The following is a 25,597-nucleotide window of genomic DNA, read 5'->3' on the forward strand; positions in this document are numbered from 1 at the left end:
CAAATGCAGTAAGAGGATGAAGAAAGGATAGACACACAGACACACGTACAGAAAATCTGGGATCAGGTGGGGTCTGTTATTGCCACAAGCTAGAACTTCAGCCTGTTTGTTAGGTATAGCACATGGGTGGGGGGGGGGTGGTGGAGGCAGGTTAGCTAATCTCAGGAAGAGGTCTCTGTATGCCAGCAGTCTCTGGCTGTACACATCTGGGAGGAGGAAGCCTAGGTTGCTAGTCTTTGCATACACTGACCAGTTCGTCATAAACAGACTTCATAGGGAAACAGTATTTCACACAATGATCCACAAACAGCATCTTGTAATTTTGCTACTCTTTTTTTTGCTACTGCTATATTGTATTACAGAAGAGGATGCTGTCAGGCAAGTAAGAAACTGGAATTCATCTCTGTGGCCTCAGCTCACTACTGGCTGTGCACAGACTGTATCATACATGCAGAGTCGGGGTAGGGGGCAGGAGGTGGAGTCAAAGGTGCCTTTCTCTGTCTGTCTCCACAGAGTATGTGGATATTAAAAGAGCAGCTTCCAGTTCTGACACAACCAAGATAACTGGAAAGACAGGCTCCAGTCAGAGACAGTGAGTGCAGGTAGCACTATAGTTAACCAGATGGTGAGAGACAAGCATAAGAACATAAGCAACAGAAACCAAAGTTACTTGGTATCATCAAAACCCAGTTCTCCCAGCATAGCAAGTCCTAGACACCCCATCACAATGGAAAAGCAGAATTCAGATTTAAAATCACTTCTTATGAGGATGATGATAAATGACTTTAAGAAGGACATAAATAACTCCCTTAAAGAAGGACAGGAGAACACAGGTAAACAGGTAGAAGAAAATACAAAAGTCCTTTAAAGAATTGCAAGCAAACACAACCAAACAGGTGAAGGAATTAAACAAAAACAATCCAGGATCTAAAAACAGAAGTAGAAACAATGAAGAAATCTCAAAGGGAGACTACCCTGGAGGTAGAAAACCTAGGAAAGAGATCAGGAGTCATAGACACAAGCATCACCAACAGAATACAAGAGATAGAAGAGAGAATCTAGTGCGCAGAAGATATCATGGAAAACATTGACACAATTGTCAAAGAAAATGTGAAATGCAAAAAGCTCCTAACACAAAACATCCAAAAAAATCCAGGACACAATGAGAAGACCAAACCTAAGGATAATACGTATAGATGAGAGTGAAGACTCCCAACTTTAAGGGCCAGTAAATATCTTCAACAAAATTATAGAGGAAAACTTTCCTAACCTAAAGAAAGAGATGTCCATGAACATACAAGAAGCCTATACAACTCCAAATAGACTAGACCAGAAAAGAAATTCATCCCGTCACATAATAATCAAAACATCAAATGCACAAAACAAAGAAAAAAAATACTAAAAGCAGTAAGAAAAAAAAGGTAAAGTAACATATAAAGGCAGACATATAAGAATTACACCAGACTTCTCACCAGAAACTATAAAAGGCAGAAGATCCTGGACTGATATCATACAGACCCTAAGAGAACACAAATGCCAGCCCAGACTACTATACCCAGCAAAACTCTCAATTACCATAGATGGAGAAACAAAGATATTCCATGACAAAACTAAATTTACACAATATCTTCTCACAAATCCAACACTTCAAAGGATAATTGATGAAAAACTCCAACACAAGGAGGGAAACTACAACCTAGAAAAAGCAAGAAAGTACTCTTCCAACAACCCCAAATGAAGATAGCTACAAAAACATAATTCCACCTCTAATAACAAAAATAACAGGAAGCAACAATCATTTTTCCTTAATATCTCTTAACATCAATGAACTCAATTCTCCAATAAAAAGACATAGACTATCAGATTGGATATATAAACAGGACCCAGAATTTTGCTACATACAGGAAACGCACCTCAGTGACAAAGACAGACACTACCTCAGAGTAAAAGGATGGAAAACAAGTTTTCAAGCAAATGGTCCCAAGAAGGATGCTGAAGTAGCCATTCTAATATCAAAAAAATTTAACTTTCAACCAAAAGTAAACAAAAAAGATAAGGAAGGACACTTCATACTTATCAAAGGAAAAGTCTACCAAGATGAACTCTCAATTCTGAACATCTATGCTCCAAATGCAAGGGCACACACACACATAAAAGAAACTTTACTAAAGCTCAAAGCACACATTGCACTTCACACAATAATAGTGGGGGATTTCAACACCCCACTCTCAGCAATAGAAAGATCATGGAAATAGAAACTAAACAGAGACACAATGAAACTAACAGACGTTATGAACCAAATGGATTTATCAGATATCTATAGACCATTTCATCCTAAAACAAAAAATTATACCTTTTTCTCAGCACTTCATGGTACCTTCTCCAAAATAGACCATATAATTGGCCACAAAACAGGCTTCAACAGATACAAAAGATTGAAATAATCTCATGCATCCTATCAGATCACCACGGCCTAAGGCTGGTCTATAATAATGAAAAAACAATGGAAAGCCCACATACACGTGGAAACTGAACAACGTTCTGCTCAATGATGACTTGGGCAAGGAAGAAATAAAGAAAGAAATTAAAGACTTTTTAGAATTTAATGAAAATGAGGACACATCATACCAAAACTTGTGGGACTCCATGAAAGCAGTGCTAAGAGGAAAACTCATAGCTCTAAGTGCCTGCAAAAAGAAACTGGAGAGAACATACACTAGCAGCTTGACAGCACACCTGAAAGCTCTAGAACAAAAAGAAGCAAATACACCCATGAGGAGTAGACAGCAGGAAATAATCAAACTTAGGGCTGAAATCAACCAAGTTGTAACAGAAAGAACTATACAAAGAATCGACAAAACCAGGAGCTGAAAAAAAAAAAAGAAAAAATAAAAGAGCAGCTTCATCATGAGTATGACATAAGGGTCTCAGAGCTAACTTTGCAAACAACCAAATACAAATACAATATCAGCAGTGGAGATGCCTTTGATCTTAGAGTCAAATAACTATATTCAGTAACCTGAAAAGTTTCTTTTCTGAAGAAAAGTATTTCCTACTTTTGCCTAAGACTCAGGCTGTGAGACAACCTAGATATTTAGAACTATGTGGCCATCTTGCTGTAGACACGTTCCTACTTAGAACCCAGAGCTTGGGTGTTCTGATTGTTCACACTGGCCTCTTCTCTTGCTATGTAGACACATCTGTCACTCCTACTGCCTTCTGACCTATCCAGATTCTGAGCATGCCTCCTCACATGGGCACAAAGAAAACTTCATCACTCCTGTGAAGGGCCTTAAGGTGTGGCCTAGTCAGACAGTTAACACAGGCTTGCTACAAATGAAGACTTTTCTATGACCAAGGGCATATTTTGGGAAAGCTTTCTATTTAGTCACCTGGGTGTTTAGGTTCTGCTGCTATATGGCTTACAAGGATGCACAATGTCCTTCTCTGGTTCTCTCATTTTGCAACAGAACTTGAACAAAATACTCGATGAGGCCCATTCACTTTAAATTTGAGTGGGTATATGGAATCCAGTGTCAAGAATTATGTTTAAAAACAACTCAGTACAACTGATTCATAGTAATAAAATTAAAATCTAGAAGACTGGAAAACAAAAGAGTACGAGCCATGTAAAAGAACATATTTTAAAAATAAGCTACAAGGAACATCTGGACTGTTGGCTAGCACATGCAGAGTTTTATAGACACGGGGTATTCTGGGTTAAGGTCTGACATAGAGCCCCAGCCTTTATCCTGACAGGGCTTCGGAATTGACCATATTCCCACACTAATTGCATAAGCTACCATGGTGACTGATGTGAAATGTGTTCAAACAGCACCCAACAGCTGTGGCGATCGCAGATATGACGAGTGATAATTTAATAGGCAAAGTTGACAGGAATCCAGTTCTACGGAGGGAACTTAGGCTTCTATTTTATATGCAAGTGAGACTATGAGACAAGAGATGAAGAATGACAAACACATCAAAACAATTTGAGGGGAAAAAAAACCATCCCACCACGGAAGGGATGACTATGTGGTTAACAGGAGCAGGTGGGAATCTTGTGAGGGGCTGCAGAAGACCACTGGAGTGGCAGACTGAGGGTTGCAAGAAAGCTTTAGCAAGCATATCTGTGCAGAAGCTAGGGCTGCATGGATGACAGGTGCAGGGACTTGTGAAGTTTGCAAGTCTTTCTCTTCATTAAATATAAAGCAAGTAAATCATGGCAATGAAAAGCAAGCAAAACCCTCATGCTAGTTGGCCACAAGCTACAGTCATCTGGGAAGAATGAACTTCAGTTGAGAAGATGTTTCCATTGTTCTGCCCCATGGGTAACACTGTGGGACATCTTGATTAGTGATGGATTTGAGAAGGTCCAGCCCACTGTGAGTTATGTCCCCTCTGAGCATCCTGGGATAGTTCCTGCCTCCAGGTTTCTGCTCTTATCTCACACCACCATGGATTATAAGCTCTAAAGTGAAATAAACCCTTTTGTCTCCAAGTTGCTTTTGGTTACCACAGCAATAGGAAGAAAACTAAGGTAATCCTGCAACTGCAAAGTCAAAGGATAATTTTTAGCACTTCTCCAACCATCGGGCTGGACAACATTTTAAGATGGTGCTGTTGAATGTGATCGCTAAAGGTTACTTCCGAATGCCCTCCTGAATGTGAAGTCTCTTCAGTCATCCTGCAGAATTAAAGTATTTCTTCCTGATGTGAGTGAATTTTCTTTAAGAGTTAGTCCAGCATGTAAAGTCTGGTACCATCTGGCTTTAGTATCCACTGTGAGAGGCCAGCCTCTCCTGGTCCTCCTTTCCTTTGGTGGATATGCTCTGTTCTGTGTGGGTTATAGAAGGCAACTGCTATGGATCGAAGGTGCACAAAGTTCTGGATCATCTGCAAAAAGCTACTTAGACTTTCAAAACTGGCACAAGTCCTTTTATAAGTGTGTAATAGCACTAACAAGAAGACTGTTCTTAGGGTAAGAATGAATATACAGATGTTTTTATTCAGCCCACACATCCAACAAACATATTTGAGAACCTACTACGTGCTAAACAGTATGCTAGCTAGACTTGACATATTTATTATCCTCCAGGTAACTCTGGGAGTGAGATACATGAAATGTAATCTAGAGTATTCAGTGGCATTAGGAAACGGAGACTCAAGAGGTGAACTGTTTACAAATGAAGCTGCACATACACCATGGTTTGAATGAGAAACATCCTCCATAGGGTCATGTATTTGAACAGTTGAGTTCTAGCTGGTGGCACTGTCTGAGAAGGTTATAGAACCAACCATAGGAGGTATAGCCTTACTGGAGAAAGTACTTCACTGGAGGAAGACTTTGAGGGTTTATAGCCTTATATCACTCTTGTTTTCTGTGAATATGAAAATGTTACCAGCTAGCTTCTTGCTCCTGCCATGTCTTCCTCTCCACGATGGACTCTATCCATCTGGAGCAAGAATAAGTCCTTTCTTACTCAAGTTGCTTTTGCTTATAGTATTTTTTCACAGCAACAGACAAGGTAATTAATATAAGGTTCACAGCATGAACTGATGATAGTTTTTTCAGCTTGCATTTTACCTGTGCTGCAAGTGCAGAACCTGGTCCTGGGCTGGTGACTATTGCTGCCTGCTGCCTAGCTGCCATCTCTCCCTCCTGTAACAAACAGGTCTGTTTTTTTCCCCTACCCTGCTGTCCTTATCCTTTCTTCTGCAGTGGAGTTCTAGCACTTCTTTGGAGAGCTCTTCTCCCTCAGCCTCAGGTTATATGATTAGCAACCCTGAGACCTGGTTCTGATGGTAGTTTTAGAAGGCAGGCCACACAATGAGCTTATCTTGTTATCGTTCATGTATAAAGGTTGTCTAAAAGGTGAGCAGATGATCCTGATTAGGCCAGTCAAAGCCACAGGCATCTGGTGGTGGGTGCTTTCCTAGATGTAGAATTGTTAAGGTAGTGGAAATTAAGTGTGGAGTTGTTCACATGTTGTGTGGTACAACATGAGGAGTCGTAGCCTGTGAATGGGGCTAGAGGGGGAAGTTATGATCTGTGCACTTGATGTGTGTCCACTCAAAGCCACACCCTCCTAGATTTTTCAGTTGCTTAACCGAATCCATTATCTTTTGTGGCTAGTCAATGGAGGAGTGGTCAAGCAATTTGATTGGAGTTCTCAAAAAGAGCCTTTATCAGCACAGTTCGCTGTCTAGTACTTAACTATAAGTGGTTTTTATTATAGTGCTCAGGAGTCTGGGGGTTTAGGAAGATCTAGTGACATTCCCTAAGAATGGCAAGGTTTTCTAACTATATCAACAGAAGGTGCCCAAGGAACCTGATAATCATAGCCTAAAATCTCCACCGACCACTCAAATAGTGCTGGTACTGTCCTCTGGTTATTTATCACCTCATCACTTATATTACCACAGTTGCAGTGATGTCTGTTCTACTAGGTAGACGGGCAGGGATGGCCTTTTGAGCTTGACCATTTGGGCCTCTATTGTTCGTGGCAGACAAAGGCTTGGCGATTATTTGCTGAATTGACTGTGTATGCCGCAGACCCCAATTAACAAAGATACCTCCCCCTCTAGTGAGAGCCATAGATAAAGAGGGCTCCTCTAGGTGAAGTCTCTGCCATCAAGGGACAGGCTACCTGCTCTTCTGAGGAGTCCACTCTTCTACCACACAATACTGTGTGGCTATGTGTGTTGGGGGTTGTGGGGCACAGGGAACCCAGGTCTGTTCACTTCCCCAAGACCATTTTTCATTTCCAGCTTGCTCTAGGTTACTTCTAGATCATCAGGAGTGGCAGGCAAGTCAGGAGCGAGAGGATGTGAGCCCATTTCAAGAAAACAAACACAGAGCAAAGGAGGCTCTTAGGCAAGGAGGAGTCTGAGAGAAAAAAAATGCTACTTACTGGACACACACTGCAGTCCAAGTCCCTCCTTACAGCACAGGGCAATTCACTCTCCTCACACCAATACTTTCCAATTATGTAAAAGTGGGAAAACAAAGGCCCACTGAGGACAAATGACTTCCACAGGCTTAAATGGAGCCCACATGGCTGGGAAGAACTTGAATTCTATTGTGGCCGAGTACACTGCCAGGCATAGCTCCTTGCTAGTCACTCCCTGCTTCTGTTTAAATTACTTTTTTGGAGGTCAAATAACCGGTTTATTTCCTTTTAGACTTTCTGTTCCAGGCCTCTTATTGAAGGAGAACCAGGGAGCTCTGATGGTCTCACACATGCTTTTCACATAAGAAAACAGAAGTTTTGGGGGGAGCTGCAGAGAGCAACTGACATTTACTATAAAGAAATGGCAAATGACTAATGTAAATTTTCTGTGGAACTATAACGTTAAAAAGCACGTGAGTGCGTGTGGGTGATCAACTGCACCAACACTCCCAACACAAAGGATGAAGCCCTGAAGAGTGACTCTCAGTGTTCTTGCAGCCCTTTGGACAGGACAGCACAGTCCTCCAGAGTGTGTTCCCTTGCTCCGTGCGTGATAGGCTGGACTACTTAAACACTGCAGAAGCTCAGCTCCAGGCAATGCAATGCACTTAACTTGAACATGATTTATGATTCTGTCAATAGGGGAGCCTCAAGCCTGCACTGATGCCTAAATGTGAGCTTCATATTCGAAACAGCAGTTGGGGGAAGGCAGAGAAAGGGAAAGGGGTTGGGGGGAAGAGAACAGGGAGAGACAATTTCACATAAAGAGAAGATACAGGTTCAATTTCAAATTTTTGTTTTTGTGCTGAAAAAAGAAAATTAGTAATGAATGATTCTTAGGCATGGAATCAATGTACGATTAAGCTAAATGAGGAAGAAAGAACTGCTCCGGGACTTATTTGATTATAAAACTAGTTACAGTTGATGCGTCTGGTATCGGTGAGGGGGCTACCACTTATATATGGACATGGCTCCGTGAATCCCTCCTTCTCTCATTTGGTCCCATAGCCCCCGCCACAGGCATATGTGGAAGCAACTTCCTTTGTCGGAATGAGCCTGGATGTGGGGACCACTAAGCTAATCACCCCATTCTCCTTAGCCTCCATTCAGGGGCTTTTGTGCCTCTTGAAAAGATTAAGGAGCCAAGGGGTCCCCTGCTCTAACCTGTCCTCCCTGGACAGCATATTAACATGATCCCACTACAGAGGAGCTCTCTTTAAAGTTTTCTGCAGGATGACAAATTAACCCAGCAGGGTGTCCCACACATCTATCTTCATACAAATTATTAGTGTAATAGAGCTTTGAATTATGCATTTATCTGGTAATTATTGAACAGTTACACAAAACCAAGCTGAGCTGCCCTGGCCCTTTATGGGGTTCTCTCGGTGGGTGGCCTTACAGTTAATTTAGGATGGTTCTCCACTCTGCAGCTCACTTGCAGACAAATTAGCTAAACAGCCTTCTCCTTTAAATATTTTCCATGTCACAGTGAAACTCTTTACAATACAATAAAGGTACAGTTTTAATTACACGCTTCCTGACTTTTGTTTAGCTGTAGTTTTAAAACATTTGCTGGCTCTGGTTTTTCCTTTGGCTGGGCAGTAATAGCTGGTTGTAAGTATCTGGCTAATGAATTTAATAATTTCCTGAACTGATACTTAAGGAGACTTTGCTAAAATGCTGCATTTCCTCTCTGTTGTCCAGTAACTTCCAGGCCCCTGGTCGAGGTTTCCCGGTGAAGCTGGGCACTGCACATGTGCTCACTTTGTGTTCCCAAATCTTTCCTGTCTTGCCCATGCTCCAGAGTGGAGCCCATTAGGTCTGTGATGCTTGGATTTGCAAAGCAACTGGAGTAATTCCTCCTGGAGAAGGGCGATGTCATGTTTTCCCAGATGACAAACTCCAATAATAAATAAACACCATGCGTCTGTCTGCTGGCAGGGGATGTCGGCACCGTGTTTGCAACAGGTACTTAATTACTTCTCATTTTCTTGAGATGATTCAATTGCACTAACCCAGGAGAAACAAATTAGATTCAGTTGAGCATCAGCTAACTGGTCCACAGCTAAGCTCATGAAGCTTTTCCTAAACAGCCAAGAAGTTTGCAGATGACAGGGGAAAGCCTGAGAAACTATCCCTTGGGGGGGCCTGTGCCAACAGTGCATGGTCATGAATACAGTGATGGGGCCCCAGGGTATGTCTCTCCTTCCAGCTTGTCAGTAGATGGAAACACAGCACTATAGGTAAAAATGTGCCTTTTTAAAGGGATCCAAACATTTGAGCTAATTTTTCCTAAGGTAGAATTTTTTTTTTTTTTTTTAAATTTGCAGTGGTGTTTTGCTTGCATGTATTCTGTATGAGGGTGTCAGATCTCCTGGAACTGCAGTTACAGAGAGTTGTGACCTGCCATGTGGGTGCTGGGAATTCATCCAGGGTCCTCTGGAAGAGCAACTGTGCTCTTAACCTCTGAGCCATCTTTCCAGTTCCAAGGTAGAAATTCTAAATTGAAACCAAATAGATACAAATATTGAATACCTGCACATTCTAGGCACTGAGATAAATGTTTCAAAATACATGTTTTTGAACATTATTGATAAATTATTATTATTACCAAACAGGGCGGGAAGGACTTCCCATTAGGTCCCATTGAAACTTTCTGTTTCAACCAGATGTATGCATTCATTCATTTATTTGAGGAATATTTCTTGAGTGCTCCTGTGCAAGTCATGAGGTGGAGGGATTTGGGGATGAGCAGAAAAGCATGGTAGCTGCCATTTTTGAAACTGCTGCCTTCATATTAATCTCTTCTTCCCTGTCACCTTCTTACTGTCTGCATGTTACAAACCCATACTCCTCCAGCCATTCATAGTGACCTTGAGTTCTAGGAAGATGGTCTTCATAATAATAATTCTCTGCAGTGTATTTTTCTTGGCCAAAGTAGGAGATATAGTTGACTTTAGCTACTCGGATGTTTCATCACCAAGAGCAGGAAGATCATGGACTTAGGAAGCTTGTAGAGCATGTAAAGTTTTGATGACCTCCCCCCAAAAGGACTATCATGACTCTTTGAAAGCTTTGTTTTATGTGACTATTGTTTTGGTATATGTTATGAATATTTTCAGAATCGTTTGGTATCTAAACTACTCTCTTTCTCTCTCTCTCTCTCTCTCTCTCTCTCTCTCTCTCACACACACACACACACACACACACACACACACACACACACACACACAAACACACAGATGTAGCAGTTTAGCCACACCTGCAATCACTTCATTTTAATTTCATACTACCTAGTTGTCTAACAAAACTATTTGTTTTTGGTTGCTGCCTATTTTGCATACTGATAAACAGATGGCAAAAGGTTTGAGATGGGTTTAAGCATCATGCTTGTTTGTACTCCGACAATGCCAAATGCCATGGTATTTCCCCATGAGGATGCCTTTCTTTGTCTTGCCTGGCATCTGGTGCCTCTCCTAGCACGGTGTAGGTCAAGTCCGTTTTCTGAAATGCTTGGCACTGTGCGTTTCTGAGTTTGGGTTTTATTTTAGATTTGAGAATATCTGTATATATTTACCAATGAAAAAACCCTAACCTGAGAGTGTGAAATTCAAAACGTACCAAATACTGAGCACCGATGTGATGCCCAGGCTGTGTCTCATCTGTGCTCATAGCCCATACTTTGAGCATTTTTGATTTCAGACTTTCAGATTAGGATTGATCAGACCACCATACAACTGCTAGCTCTTCTCTTCCCTCAGCTGCCAATCGGTCAGTACTCTGGGGATCGGTGTCAGGCTTCACTTGCTCCCTCTGTTCAGTAGCTGCAAGAGTACCTTGTTTGTTGTGAGCACTTGGTAAACATTTGTGGGAAAAATTAATCGGTCACCAGATGGTAACAGGAATTTTCAAGTTAATTTTAACATCTAGAAAAAGCCAGAATGGCTTAAAAATGTTTGAAGTGACTTTTGCCTCACAGAAACCATGCCTTTGCTAGAAGCAAGGGACCAGAGGCTAAGGCTAATGAAGAAAGAAGATACATGAGTTGTTTAGGATAGCTATATAACAACTCAGTGTAATAACACAGGCTAAGTCACGATTATCACAATAGCTAAATGGCCACATCATGTCTTAGACTAATTAAGTGAGAGGTCAAACTAAAGATTTAAATGGAGGTAGCTTTGCCCAACCCCCAATGGCAGAGTGAAGGTTAGGAACTACTGAACAGGAAACTAAACAAGATGTATTCTGGTCTTGGCTCTGGCTAGCTCAGATTGCTATCTGCAAGTCATACCAAGTTCATAAGGAACTGCTTGTTAATATATTACTCCATTATCTACTCATTCATACAACCCTGATTTTATACATATTGATTACATTCAGCTAGAATTCGACATCTATACTTTGGACCCTCCCTTGTAGCTAGAGCTAACCATACAGTGTAGTTCTGACCATGTGACCATACCAAAGGTAACAGCAGGCTGGTGAGATGTTTCTATGGGTAAAGGCGCTTGCTGCCAAGCCCTGAAGACCCTAATTTAATTTTTGAGACACATGTGGTAGAAGAAGAAACTTCTGCAATGTGTCTTGTAACCTTTGTGCACATGGTATATCATAATATGCCCACATATACACAGTAAATAAATGTGAAAAGAAAATAATTATAAATGGTTATAAGCTGCTGCCTCATGATCTCCTTTCTTTTAGCTGAAAATGTAGATGGAAGGCAGAGAGAAGCATGGTGGTCATACTGTGAAGAGACACCTTCTGACTCCTGGTTTTAGTGTCATAATAGCACAAAATTATAGTAAGAGTTAGATTTTTTTTTAAAAACCAGGGATTCAACCTGGGCCATCATGTCCTGCACATGAGAGACTTGCACTCTACTATTAAGCTATAGCCATGACCATTTTTAAATTTTACAATATGATCTCACTAAGTTACCCAAGCTGGCCTTAAACACATTTTGTAACCTAATGAGCTTTGAAGATTCTCCTCCCTCCACCACTTGTCACATTACAGGCCTATATCACCAAGCCTGGCTTATAATTTTCTTAAGTCATGACTTAATGGTATTTTTCTGATACCTGTAGAAACACTGTTAGGTCATATTGAGACACATTAGGCCAGATGATTCCTAGAGTCCATTTCTTTGCAGCTGGCCTCCCAGCCTGAGATTGAAGCTATCCTTTATGAATCTCTAAAGCACAGTTGCTTTCCTTAGTGTTAAGTATTGAAGTGTCATTTCTCATTAGTTTTGAAAACACAAGACCTTGGGCAGAAAGATAAGCTTCAAGCACTCTCATAGTTGTAAGAAACTTTAAAACATCACTGATGATTACTGCAAATAATTCTTAAATGGAGTCAGACAAAGGTTGGAACAATGGATGAACTGGTGGAGGGAGGCTCTTGCTGTCCATCTTGATGACTTGGGTTTGATATCTAAATTTTATATGGTAAAAGGAGAGAACTGGTCCCTGGAAGTCACCCTCTGACCTATACACCCATAGCTTTTTGTACACACACACACACACACACACACACACACACACACACACACAAACTATAAAATGAGTCAGACAAATGCTTGAGGGCTCATGTTCTTAACTGTGTGTGGTATCTGCATATGGATAAGTAAGAGCCTAAGAGACCAGTGAGGAATAAGGCCCAACCCACCATCAGGAATTAATCTATTTCTGCCAATCAGACCTTGACCTTTCCCAGGAGACAGCATTAGTTTACTCTTGAAAGAGCTTCTGACATAATTACCTTGTACTAGACTTCATCTCTTAAATGTACCAGGACCCACACACAGCAACACTGGGGACCAAAGTTCCACCACATGAAACCTTAGGGAACCAACCATATCCAAATCATAAAGAAGACTTTTCACTCCTTGATACCACGGGGAGTCATATGGCTATATGGGGGTTGTACAAAATTTGGCAGTACTAAAAGGTCTGCATAAACAAAAATTAACTCAAAACCAAACAGGCAATGAGCCCAAGGTGTGGCTGCAGTGTTCACCTGGGTCAGTCATGAGACTCTACCGTAGCCTTGGTTCGGAGTGCACATGTACTTTCCATTCCACAGGGCATCTACACCACACGACACCACACGACATCTGTGAAGGCCAACTGTGACACCTCAGTTCAGAGCTGAGACTCCTGAATACCATCAATCGAAATGTTTTTACATACAAAGTCTTCTGCTCTTTCAGAAGCAAAATGGTTTAATTATGGGAGACAAAGAATGTTTCTCTACCATTGTTTCTTAGTATGTAGGTATCATATTAATAAATATTTGGATTACATTGGAATATTTGGCTTTAAAAGTTGCTGTTTGACATTCCGACTTGAGCTATATAAAAAGTAATTTAATGACTTCTGGCTTTAAGTTAGGACAAATTTCCTAACAATTTGTGGAATAACATTAAATATATGTGTATTATATACACATATATGTGTTTATACATGTGTGCGTGTGTGTGTGTGTGAGGTAGCATTCTCTGCACTGATAGAAATTAAAATACTGATTCACTCTAAAAATAATGAAGATGATTTATATCTTGAAGAGTCAAATACTCCACCAAAATTTAATTATATGTGGAAAATTAATAAACATATCTATCTCATTTATGACAAATTTGGTTTGGTCTTTAATATGTATTATTTGTTTATAAATATTTATTATATTTATGTAATATATATATATAATATATTAACTAAAGAATTGTTTTAAATACTTTTTATGGTTTCTCATCAGATAGTGTTATATTTAGATGACATTTTATATGTCTACACCCAAGGTGTATAGAGACTTCTCAGCTAAAAACAGGCTGTGAGTGAAACACATATCAAAACTGAATCTAGATCCCTAGACAAATTCAGTGCTTTTGAAGCAACAGAGTGAAGAGCAAAGGTTTTCTTTTCAGTTACTATGGATAAGCTACATTGTCGTGATACATTATAATGCTTATGACTTTTTAAGTAAGGTAAAAGAAAGTCTTGGGAGGCTCAGTCTTCAGCTTAAAGTGCTCAGTAAAATGTAACAGTGAACAATGACAAAAATGACTTCATTGAAATTTAATAACTCCTTGTTCCAGGTTATTCCAATACAATGTAACCCCTTTACTTGATTCTGACTATACAGAGAAATAGGTGTCAAAGTATTATTCCCAGGGTATGGATAGTCCAACTGAGGCTGTAAGCCTAAACAATATATTAAAGCCACAAAGAAAGCCACTGTCATAGAGGAGATTAGACTTAGGAAACCACATGCCTCTACCTTTACAATGCACACAGAGAAGTGGTCAGAAGAACATAAACTAAAACTGATCCTAGCATCCGTACCAAAGACTTACTTAGATCAGCACACAGTTTTCTTTAGATGACAGGCTGTCCTTCACCAGCTTGGATGCTCCTTATGAAGCATATAAAGGGTTTTACATATGTGCTTGCTATTTCTTCTGAGGCATTGAGAAGTTATCAGAGTGTGTGGGGGGATGGGGGCGGGGGGGTGAATTTTTTTAGTGTGTATTTACATAAACTTTAACTACTTTTAATTTATTCATTATGTTAAAGCCCACTAGGTGAGGAAAAAAGATATGTAAAAGTATGTAAAATACGTGAGAGATGCTTGTCTCTGGATATCTTATTTCAGGAGGGAACCAGACTTGAACATTAACTAAGAATGGAAGGCAAAGGTAGAGGATGTGCAGGCATGTAAAGCTGAGGGAGGCTGTGGAGCAGGAGGAGATGGAGGGAGGGTGCAGCTAAGGTGGCTTCATGTCCAAAGAAGCACAAGTTGAGTACCCATAATCTTGAAGCAGCAAGGTTGAAATGTGCAAAGTCCTAGACTTTTTGAACACTGACAGGATACAAGTTCATCACAGTATACCTAACTGCATGTGCTAAAATACTATATAAAATTGCCTGCAGGTTGTGTGTATAAGATATATATTACATATATGTGTGTGTTTATATATGCATGTGTGTGTATAAACCATGAATGAATGTGTGTATAAGATATATATTATGTGTGTGTGTTTATATATGCGTGTGTGTGTGTGTGTGTATAAACCATGAATGAATCTTGGTGCCACCCCCAAGATATTGCATGATGTATGTGCAAATGTTTGCAAATCCTAATTCCAAACACTTATGGTCTTGAGCATTCTGGATGAAAGATGCCCTGTGTGTATGTGAGCTGGGCTTGGGGATGGATAAGGTGCTGATAGAGTGAAGGCAATAAGGATGAGAATGTTTTTTTTAACCTGAATGAAAGAATGTTGTCCTACTGTGTGCATGGTTTATTTCTAGATGCTGTGCAACCGACAGCAGACATATGACAACATTCTCCTCTGACAGTGCACTTCTTTCTAGGTGGAGAATTTCAGAACAGTAAACCAAAGCACCAGGGCCACACAGTTGGCATAAATGGTAGCACAGATTCAAACACTGGCACATTTGATCCTCTAGTTTTGGTCCTTAACTGCTTCTGTAGACAGAAGACCTTTGTCCCCTCAAAATGCATATGTTGAAATCTTAATTTTAATGAGATGCTATTGAAGGTGGGATGTTCAGTAAAAGGCAAAAGTTTCTACGATCTGAAGAGAAACTTCATTAGAAGGTGGGGCCTTTAGGAGTCAATTAGATCAAGAAGGTGTAACCCTCACAGATACCTTATAACGGAAGCCATAGAGCTGCTTAGCCCCTCTACACAGTGAGAAGCCAGAACCTATAAGCCAGTGTGTGAACCTTTGCCAGACACCAAGAGGCCATCAGCTTGACTTTGGACTCCCAGCCTCCAGCAATAAGAAGAATTATATTTGTGTTGTAAATAGGGTACTCAGTCTTTGGTATTATATTGTAGTAGCCTACATATCTCAAGACAACCATTATGATACCATGTCTCCCTATCAAGGTCCAATTTTTCTGTCTTCACTTTGCAGTATTTATGCAGAAAGGTATTCCTTGTAAATGGGGCTCACCACATCCCCAAATACAGTTTAGTCTTGCAGTTGAAAATAGAGCTATCTTTTTGTTGGGCAAAATGAACTTGCTGTACTATAGCTTTGTTAAGAGATCAGGCTTCTGGCCTGAGACTGAGATGTCTCATACTCACTAACTGCTACTTGTCATGGGGAGTTTTAGGAAAGGCAGCACTAATCTTATAGGCTGGCATCAATATAGCAGCCTGGTCAATACACCATGTGACCCTGGCAGCAAGGCACTGCATATACCGGGAGCCCCGATCTTGTGCTCTCAGAACCTGAGAAAGGACACACATTGGCTGGAATCTGACGGTGGTAACTTTGCAGAAGCACAGGTATCTGAGGATGCCCTCACATTCACATGCTGCTCCCTATTACTCACTGCCTGCTTCATGAGGCCTTGCACACCTCATACGTGGCCTTGCCATACAATACTAGTCTTTGTCTCAGATGGGGATTGTAGGCAAGAGCTTCCCAGATGGTTCAGAGGAGAATAGAAGAGAATATAGAGCCCACAGTGACTGCACCATCTACCTTAAGGGACAAAATCTCAACTTAAAAATATCTTAACCAACAAATGCCCTAGTTTGCCTGTCTTAACTCTTAGCACAGAGATTCTTAGCACAGAGATGCAACTGAACAGTATTATCACCCTACTCCAAGGTCTATGTCAGACCACTGAAGGGTAGGAGGGGGTTAGTGAGGAAACTTCTCAGAAAGGAGAACCAAGGATGCTGGGACTTTTCTTGAATTATGGCAAAAACAAGGACTCTTTGGTAATCCTCAATTTTTAAACTAGACTGCTATCTTTTCATATATATATATATATATATATATATATATATATATGTATGTATAACAATATACATGTGATATGCCTTATTCAAAAAATACCAAGGGGCCTACTGTGCGTCTTGGCTTCAAGCTGTGTTTCTGTGAAATGCTGTGGCTACCTAGCACTTACCTCAAGTACGTGATGACTAATCACTTCAGCTAAAATGGCCCACACTGCACTGGGCTCAAGAAGACTTCCTTAGCACACAACACATGAACCTTGGACATCCTCCTCACACTGATATTCTATATATATATATATATATATAATATATATATATATTATATATATATTATATATATAAGGCATATCACATATCATATATTATAATCATATATTATATAATCATATATTATAATCATATCATATATTATATATATTATATATATATATATTATATATATATATATATGGCATATCACATGTATATTGTTTATGCCCTTTAGAGTTTCCCAAAATACTGCTCTACTGTAATTTTCACAAAAGAATATGAGTTTGAGAGGAAAGGTTCCTTCTCCAATGGTATGGCCCCCTTGTATTGGTGAGGACAATGGAAAACCAGAAGGTCTACAGAGGCAGCCTCCCCAGCCTTCCTGGTTGCTGTCATGCTGTTCTTCCCCAGCTCCACTGCCCCATTACACTACAGTTTTCCTTTGTTTGAAATAGCTGCCATGCCTATGAATCAGATTTGACTTCAATGCTATCCATTCCTTCAAGTCTCTTCATTTGGTACAAAGGGATAGTAGCCTACTACACACCAGCTTTTCTTATTGCTCATTTCCTTTCTCCTGTTCTGTTCTATGAGAGCAGGAAACATTGGCCCCAGTGGCTACACAGAGACATGTACGCAGTAAATCTTTAATGAACAAATGAAGGGAATTCTGCATCCCCCCTCCTCTGACATTCATTTAGCATTTGAATATGTTAAACTGACCATAAACATGATACATAAAATATGTATCTTCCCTGGAACATAAGTATTCTGACTTAAAATGGGTTCATGCCTCTCATTTCCTGCTAGAGTTTAGATGGCTCAACACATGTTAATGATAAGAGGATATACTACAAACTAGTTTAATGGCTTATTCAGATAGAAATTTTCATTTCTATATATAATATATGATATATAATATATAATAAATAGATAATATGTATACACAACTTACATATATATGTGCACATATGTATGTAAGTATGTATGATACACATCTGTGGTTATACACATGTGTGGGTACACACATGGAACAATCAGGGATCCTGATGAGAACATTAAATCAATGACTATAGTATCTCTAAGGATGAAGTAATTTAGTTTCTTGACATAGAAAGCACATTTATTTTTTTTTTAGTGAGAATTTTTACATGTGCTTTGTATATCCCTCTCAAGTACAATATTTCCTTTCTTAGGACTATTGCAGTATTCATAAATGGATTCAGATTCATAAATGGATTCAGTGGGCCTAACTGAATGCAAGAAAAATCAGTTTTCCCAGTATATGTCAAAGTAGACAAAAGACTGTAACTTTCCAGGGTGTTTTTTGATGTCAGCTGTAAAGACAGTCGACCTAAAGGACAATTTGATGGATGGGTGCAAATGTGGTCACAGTTAGTCATATTCCTACTGTGGGAGTTTTATAAATAAACTAATAAATATTTTCATCTTGCAATAGGAACAAGTTAAGTGATTTGCTGACATCCTTTTGGGGTTTAAGGCTTGTCTTTAATGTGAAATACAAATCATATTTCTTGTGGACACATTTTAATAACAAACTTAAAAGCACATGAGACTGAAGTAAGGAAAACATTGCAATGAAAACCAGACAAACTATCGACCACTTCAAAAGGAGGGAATGAGGACGACTCGTCAGCACCCTGATGCAAACAACCTCAACACAGAACGCCACATATCTGCAGAGATTCAGTAAGGACTGGAGGCCAAAAAAACATCTGTCACTTGAAAAATAGGTAACTGACCACATGGAAAAAACACAAACACCTACACATAAGGCATGCACACATACAGCTTGAGGGCACATTTGATTTTGGCCTACTGCCCCTCAAAAATGGTTTGTGTCTTTTAACTCTAGAGCAATAGATTGGATGCCCAATCTCTTTGGTCCCTAAAATTCTAAGGCTATCCTCAAATATAAGAATTAGATAATTTATTGCCTCAGAATCTCACTGTCTCCCCACTTTGATACTTTGATCTCAAGATTATGATGTAGACCCTATGGATCTCTGGGGAACAACTCACCTCTGGGTCCTGTAATGACAGGTCGGTGATGCTGTGTGAATGCTGTTCCCAGGGAGGAGGTCTGCGAAGGGGAGGGGCTGCTGAAACCAGACTTCTCAGACTTCTTCAGTGTGGTTGGAGATGGCATGCCTGGCAAGAAGGGTTGATTGTTGAGGCAACTTTAATCTACAGAGCAACAATTTGTGTGACCAAAAAAGACAACACTTAGAGAGTGGGGGGAAAAATAAATAAAATGGAATTATCTGTAAATGGAAATTTATATTAAATTGCTTTGAATTTGTCACAGGAACAAATCAGTAACAGAATGGTGCCCCTTTTAGGCGGTTCTGTAGGTTATTTTATTTTATTGTTTTAAGTCCTAGTCCATTTGGGGACTGTTGATCTCTATAATGGGGGTGTCTATATCTTAGGTCTTCAGTGTCCTCTGCAAAAGACCTGCGTTTTAATATCTCCATATCCAAAGTAGTTCTATTGAGAGGGGGGGAGCCTTTATGAGGCAGGTCAAGGGGGAGATCCTGAGTGGGATCCTGGGATCTGATCCCTTCTTCTCATGATGTTTTGCTTTCTAGCTAAAGGAAAGTGGTTTTACTTACTATATTCTCCACACCTTGTCTCCAAGGACCAGTGATTCTGGGAGGTATACCTGATCATGAACTAGATTCTCTAGACCAATATAATTATCTTCTTTCCAAAAGCTCTAATTTTTTTTGGTACTTGTTATAATAACAGAAACCTGACTTACACAGGCGTCAACTTTTCCAGTGACTCTGTCACGTGTCTGTGACCTTCGGGACCCTGACAAAAGAGGCTGCCTAAGCACACACAGGCAGCCTCACATGCAATCATTTTGTCTTGTCAGTTACCTTATTTCAGCACCAAAGCATTTTTCTACACTTTAAATAATTTAGCTTTTTTAACATAAAAATGCCCTTGATAATAGCAGCTCAGATGTTCTTTCAGTGAATTATTTATAGAACAGGAAAAGAAAAGATAAAAGTAAAAAAAAAAAAAAACCCTTAAAATACAAGCAATTGGGACTGGCTCAGTAAACATGGTCTAACCAATGAAAAGAATACTGTAAAAGAATAATGACATGGGGGATATTTATAATATAATGTTGACTGGAAAGCCAATTACAACATGGGGTGTTGTAGTACATCAATCACAGAACGTACAACATAATTTGTGTCATTTTTTTCTATGCAGAGAAAGAATTGGAAGTTGTGTGTGCACTGTAACCACGGCTCCCTTAGTGAGTTAAATTTCCCATGGTTTTCCTTGCTTCTTTTGCTTACTTGCCCTTTCTATAATGAACATATATCACCTTTATGCTAAGAAAATATAAGAAAGGTTTGTCTTAAATAATAGCATTTTTCTACAGTGTCTAGGGCTTTCACAACATTTTAACTTAAAAAATGTGTTGGAGAAAAAAATACTGGGGGAATAATGGGAGAATAATCCCTTGTAATTACTAGATTTCTGGTGCTCTCAGCAACTGTGCTGACAGACACAACTGGGGGCATCTATTATTCTGGGAGACTGCCAGGTAAGACAACAGAAATTTGGACATATAAGAAAGGAAATGACGTCAAATCTCCATCTCACAGGACAAATCTGGGATCTCAAGTCTCCAGCATAAAATTTGTCTGCACTGCATCAGAAAAAGAAAAAAAAAATCATTTAAACATGTCTACCTATGACTTCCCCCCTCTGATCTGAGAATTACTTGGGCAAACTAGAAAAATAAGTAATTGGTCTACTGATGTAGACCATTGTCACTAACTGTGTGTACCATGAACTATGGTAAGTATTTTTATAGACAGAGGCTATACCTAAACATGTCTGTTATTTTTCAAATCAGAGATTAATGTTATTCTATAGCATGATATCCAAATGTGTCTGGATATGAAGTATGTGTGTTTAGGCCTTCTCTAAGTTCTAAGTTAAATATATTGATCAAAGATTCTAAAATGTATCAAAGGGTCCCAAAAGATATTAAGATATTCATATTCTCTCTCTCTCCTCTCTCTCCCTTCCTCCCTCTATCCCTCTCCCCTGTCTGTCTCTCCTGTGTGTGAGCTTTAAACTCCAAGTACAAAGTACACTTTTACCTGTGACTTCATACACAGATGTTTTGATATAACAAGACTCATGGTTTTCATCTCAAGAGGAAAGCAAACTACTTAGCACATTTCTAGTCAGATGCAAGCACAAAATGGGTGGCTATGTGGCTTCATGCTATTGATACTCCTAAATCAAATCCTTTCTAGGTCAATCCCTATTTGATCTGAGTCAAAAACAAATCTGTCAGTCCTAGTAGCATTAATTATATTTGTTGAAAAGGCTACAGACCACACCATAATCAGTGTGCTAACAGCTAGGGTACCCCAAGGTCGTAGGTGATCACTGCCAGTGACTGAAGCAAGGTGTCATGATTCAACTACAGTAGGGGAAAGGCTTCAAATTAAAAAGTAAATAATAAAGCATTTAAGAGTCAACAAATCTCCCAAGTCATTCAAATCTCTTTTGCACTAAGGAAGTTTTATTCTACTACTTTAAATTCAGGCAAATGCTGGAATTACATGTTAGGAAAGACACAGGAATAGAATAGCAGTGGAAAAAGTCAACATTTTGAAGACTGAAGATTTTATTTCAGTCTTTTGAAAAACAGAATCATTGTTGGAATCATGGTATTGAACCAACTTTATTGAAGGGAGCGAATGACTGACTCAGAAAGCTGTGATTCCTTCAGAATGTTCATTGTTTCCCTCAATGTTTGGTGTGTAAAAACGCAACTTTAAGTATGACTTGGGCAGTAACAAGTAGAGAATGATCAAGTTGCTAAGTGGTTTTTAAGAAATAGCAAAATATGGGCTTTAGGGAAGGCCAGTGGTACTGTTATAAAGGCCAAAAGTACTGCTAGGAAGCCTGAGAATCTGCATCCAAGATCCCAGAACCTACATAAAGCCCAGCATCTGCATCCAAGACCCCAGAACCTACATAAAGCCCAGCATCTGCATCCAAGACCCCAGAACCTACATAAAGCCCAGCATGCTTAGTCCCTGCACTCCTATGACAGGGTGAAGCTATACATGCTTAGTCCAGTGCAAGCATATACATGTATATGCAACACTCATGGCAGGAGCTTGTCCACTGGCTAGCCTGGATCACATAGTATAGCATCTTAAACAGTGAGAGACCCTGCCTAAAAAACAAGGTAGGAGGTCTAACCTCTGCATACACATTGCAATGTGAACAGACACACACACACACACACACACACACACACACACACTTTAAACCCTCCTTGAAAGAGTTAAAGAGGGAAGAAGAGCATAGTCAGCAGGTAAGAACAACATGCCAGACTATGTCTAATCTTCTAAATTTATCACAGTCAAGTAATGTGAACCCTAAGGCTGTCATGAAGCTCAAAATTACTTTGTGTTTTCAATTTTTAAAGACTTATATTGAGCCTATTTCCTTGTTATATACTTTAATATTTTTCTACATGCATAATGTATGTTTTGGTTAATTTGTTTTGTATATTTAATTAACCAGATGAAATTTCAAAATGCAAGTAAAATGCTCTATGTTAAAAGCTAGGGGACATCCACCTCGACTTTTGCTTTTGAAATAGTTTTGGCTTTTGCACATTACTTTGAAATTAACTCCTTGTTAAAGCTTCTTTTACCAATTATCTACGCACCAGGGTTATATAATTACTGCATAAATAATAACTGGTAGGGATTTCTGTTAACGAACCAGATCTTCAATTTTAGTGTACTATTTAGAGTAATGAGACTTTAGGAAAGCCAAAACTTTGGTACTAAGCCAGAATGCTGAATTCTGCCAGTAACCATGAAGACTTGAAGGAGGACCCTAAGCTCCAGAGATGGCTACAGATGGAACAAGATCATGCTGTCATCTTTGGGAGAGACTTGAGCACCCAGTACTGAGACTGCTGACCATGGAAATGGGACATACAAAATGTATGCTGCTTTCAGTTGCTAAGTATGTGGCGACCTGTCATCTGCAATAAGAACCACAGGACTTTCGAATTATGTATAGCAACACCTGCTCTACACACTCGCTAGATTTCAAGAAGTCTCCATTATTTTTACCTAACTAATTCTAAGTTGTAAGGTTTTCCTCTAAGATACGTTTTATTCAGAGAAAACGACACCAACTCATACAAAGGGGGCTAGGCTATAATTTTCTTGGGGTGGGAGGAAGAGAGGTATAATTAGCAGTTATTTTTTTTTGAAGATTAAACATGTCTGGAAATTATTATTTTCCCCCGATTCTTCTAAGAAATAGCTTTCAACAAATAAGATTAGATGATATTTAATTAATTAATTCTCAGGTTCTCCTAGAGAAATTAAGATTTACTTTTAGTAATGAAAAAAAGAAAATAGGAGAATCATAATTTTAACTATTCTATCCCCAGATTATAGGCTTTACCATAGACTTTGATCAAGAACTCTACAGTAGAAGCTGAGAAAGAATTGCTACAGGTACTAGAAAGTTTTCACTATTTAAGAAGCCTCCAAGGGCCACTTTCAGGAATTATAGGAGCAGTGGGGGTGATGGAGGGCAAACCATAAACCTAAATTTTCCAATGAGAAGTGAACATTTAATTTAATTAATTTATTTTATGTGTATGAATATTTTGTCCGAGTGTATGTATGTGGACCACATGTGTTCCTGGTGCTGTGGAGGTCAGAAGAGATCTTTGGAGTCCCTGGAACTGGATTTATAGATGGCTGGGAACCGCTGTATCAGTGCTGGGAACTGGACTCAGGTCCTCTTCAAGAGCAACAAGTGCTTTAACCAATGAACTATACCTGCTGTCCCTGGAGGCAAGGGCGTGCCACTGCTTACTTCATCAAAGAGCTAGTAAAGATGTCATTTTTTTTTTCTCTGACAGTTGCCCAGGTCCAGCCTATAGGAAACCTTGTCTCATATGTCCATTGCTGGAGTTTGGGGCATGAAATTCAAATTCCTTTCTTCCAAGTGTCACAACTGACACAAGAAGTTGAGTTTCAGGGACTGTCTTTTACAGCCACAGAGTGTTTGAGAGAAAATAAAAGAACAAGCCGCTCTGCCCTTTAGCTTTAAGCTTAGTATGAAGCAGGTCAGAAGAGCTCCCCAAATACTGTGGTCTATGAGTGGCTCTCCACTGCCCTAACGCTGGGACCCTTTACTACAGTTCCTCATAGTGTAGTGGTTCCCTCGATCATAAAATTGTTTTCATTGCTACTTCATAATTGTAATTTTGCTTCTGTTATGAATTGCGATGTAAATATCTGTGTCTTCTGACAGTCTTAGGAGAGCCCTGTGAAAGTGTTGTCAACCTCCAAGGGGGTCACGACCCACAGGCTGAGAACCACTGGTCTATATGGTATTTGACACATCCTGGCTTTTCTTTCTTGTCCACTTCTAATCCCCAGAGACCATCTGTATGATGTTGCTCACTCCAGGTCAGGATTACTCCAAGCCTAAGGGTTTCCAGATGCCTTCACTTCCAGATTCAGCAGACACCCACAGAGATCAAATCCCTGTATATTAATCATTTCCATAAATCAACGGAAAACAATGAAGCTATAAATTGGAGAGTACCTACTATGTGCTGTGTACTTACAAATATCTTGATTCCTTACATTTTAACTTCAGATATATGGGTATTATCCTTGCCCACCTATAATCTAACACAGCAGGTGTTAGAGCTGAAGGGATGTTAAAAAAATTTACTCAAGATCATGCCTACTGATGGCATTTTAACACCCAGGTCTTAGCAACTTGCTGGACAGTCAGGCTGGGCAGAGTTTGATTGTAGCCTCGTTAGACAGAGAAAAGATCTGCTAAGGTAAAGTTATTTGCACACTCAAAGCAATTTAAGTTAAGCAGCTATGATTTCTGCTTCTTGAAAATCAAGATGAATATTAACATTCCAGAGTACAGAGAATCATGGGTAACTGAACCTGCAATAAGCAAAACAATAGGCTAGGTCTGCCATACATAAAGACAGGAAGGAGGCATGGAGAACTTTCTGTAGGTGGGAGAAGTCAGGCATGCTTGGGAATAGTCCAGTAGGTGCAAGGTTGGCTCAGAGAGAGGACGCCTATGGGGTTAAGGATTGAGAAGGTGAGGGGTCACAGCTAAGTAAGTACAGAAGCCTGGATTTGAACTCACGCAGCCAAAGCTCTTTCTCCTTTCCGTACACCACTCTTTTAAGAATTGCGCATATTCTTTCCCTCTCCATCTGAGACTCCCACCCTTCCTTTCCTTTCTATGTCGATAGACTGGCCTAAAATTCCTGATCCTCCTGTCCCCTGAGTGCTGAGATTAGAGGTGTACGCCCTTACCTCAGAATAAGAGTATATACTGAAAGAAAGGTACCATTCATTTCTCCGAGTGATATCTCTGTGTCAGGAGCTGGATTAAGGGACAATGAAGAACTTTTCTTCGTGTAAATGTTGTTAACCACTCTTATGATCGGCCTCTTACAGGCAGGCACTTAGATTATACCTTTCAGGTGGAAGTATGGGAAACAGGAAGTT

General features: G+C 39.7%; 1 protein-coding gene across 4 annotated transcripts in view; it reads right to left on the bottom strand.

The window, feature by feature from the left end:
* Positions 1-25,597, bottom strand: part of Nfia (nuclear factor I A) — a 345,833-nt gene that overhangs the window by 56,880 nt on the left and 263,356 nt on the right. For 3 of the 4 annotated variants that reach the window (XM_034504122.2, XM_034504120.2, XM_034504123.2), the window contains exon 7: positions 19,038-19,166. The exons of the other annotated variant lie outside the window; for it this stretch is intronic. In XM_034504122.2, coding sequence (XP_034360013.1) covers positions 19,038-19,166 — 129 coding nt within the window. The remainder of the gene's footprint in view (positions 1-19,037; positions 19,167-25,597) is intronic. 4 annotated transcript variants of the gene reach the window in all.

Source organism: Arvicanthis niloticus, chromosome 5, assembly GCF_011762505.2.
Source record: "Arvicanthis niloticus isolate mArvNil1 chromosome 5, mArvNil1.pat.X, whole genome shotgun sequence".
Lineage (NCBI taxonomy): Eukaryota > Metazoa > Chordata > Mammalia > Rodentia > Muridae > Arvicanthis > Arvicanthis niloticus.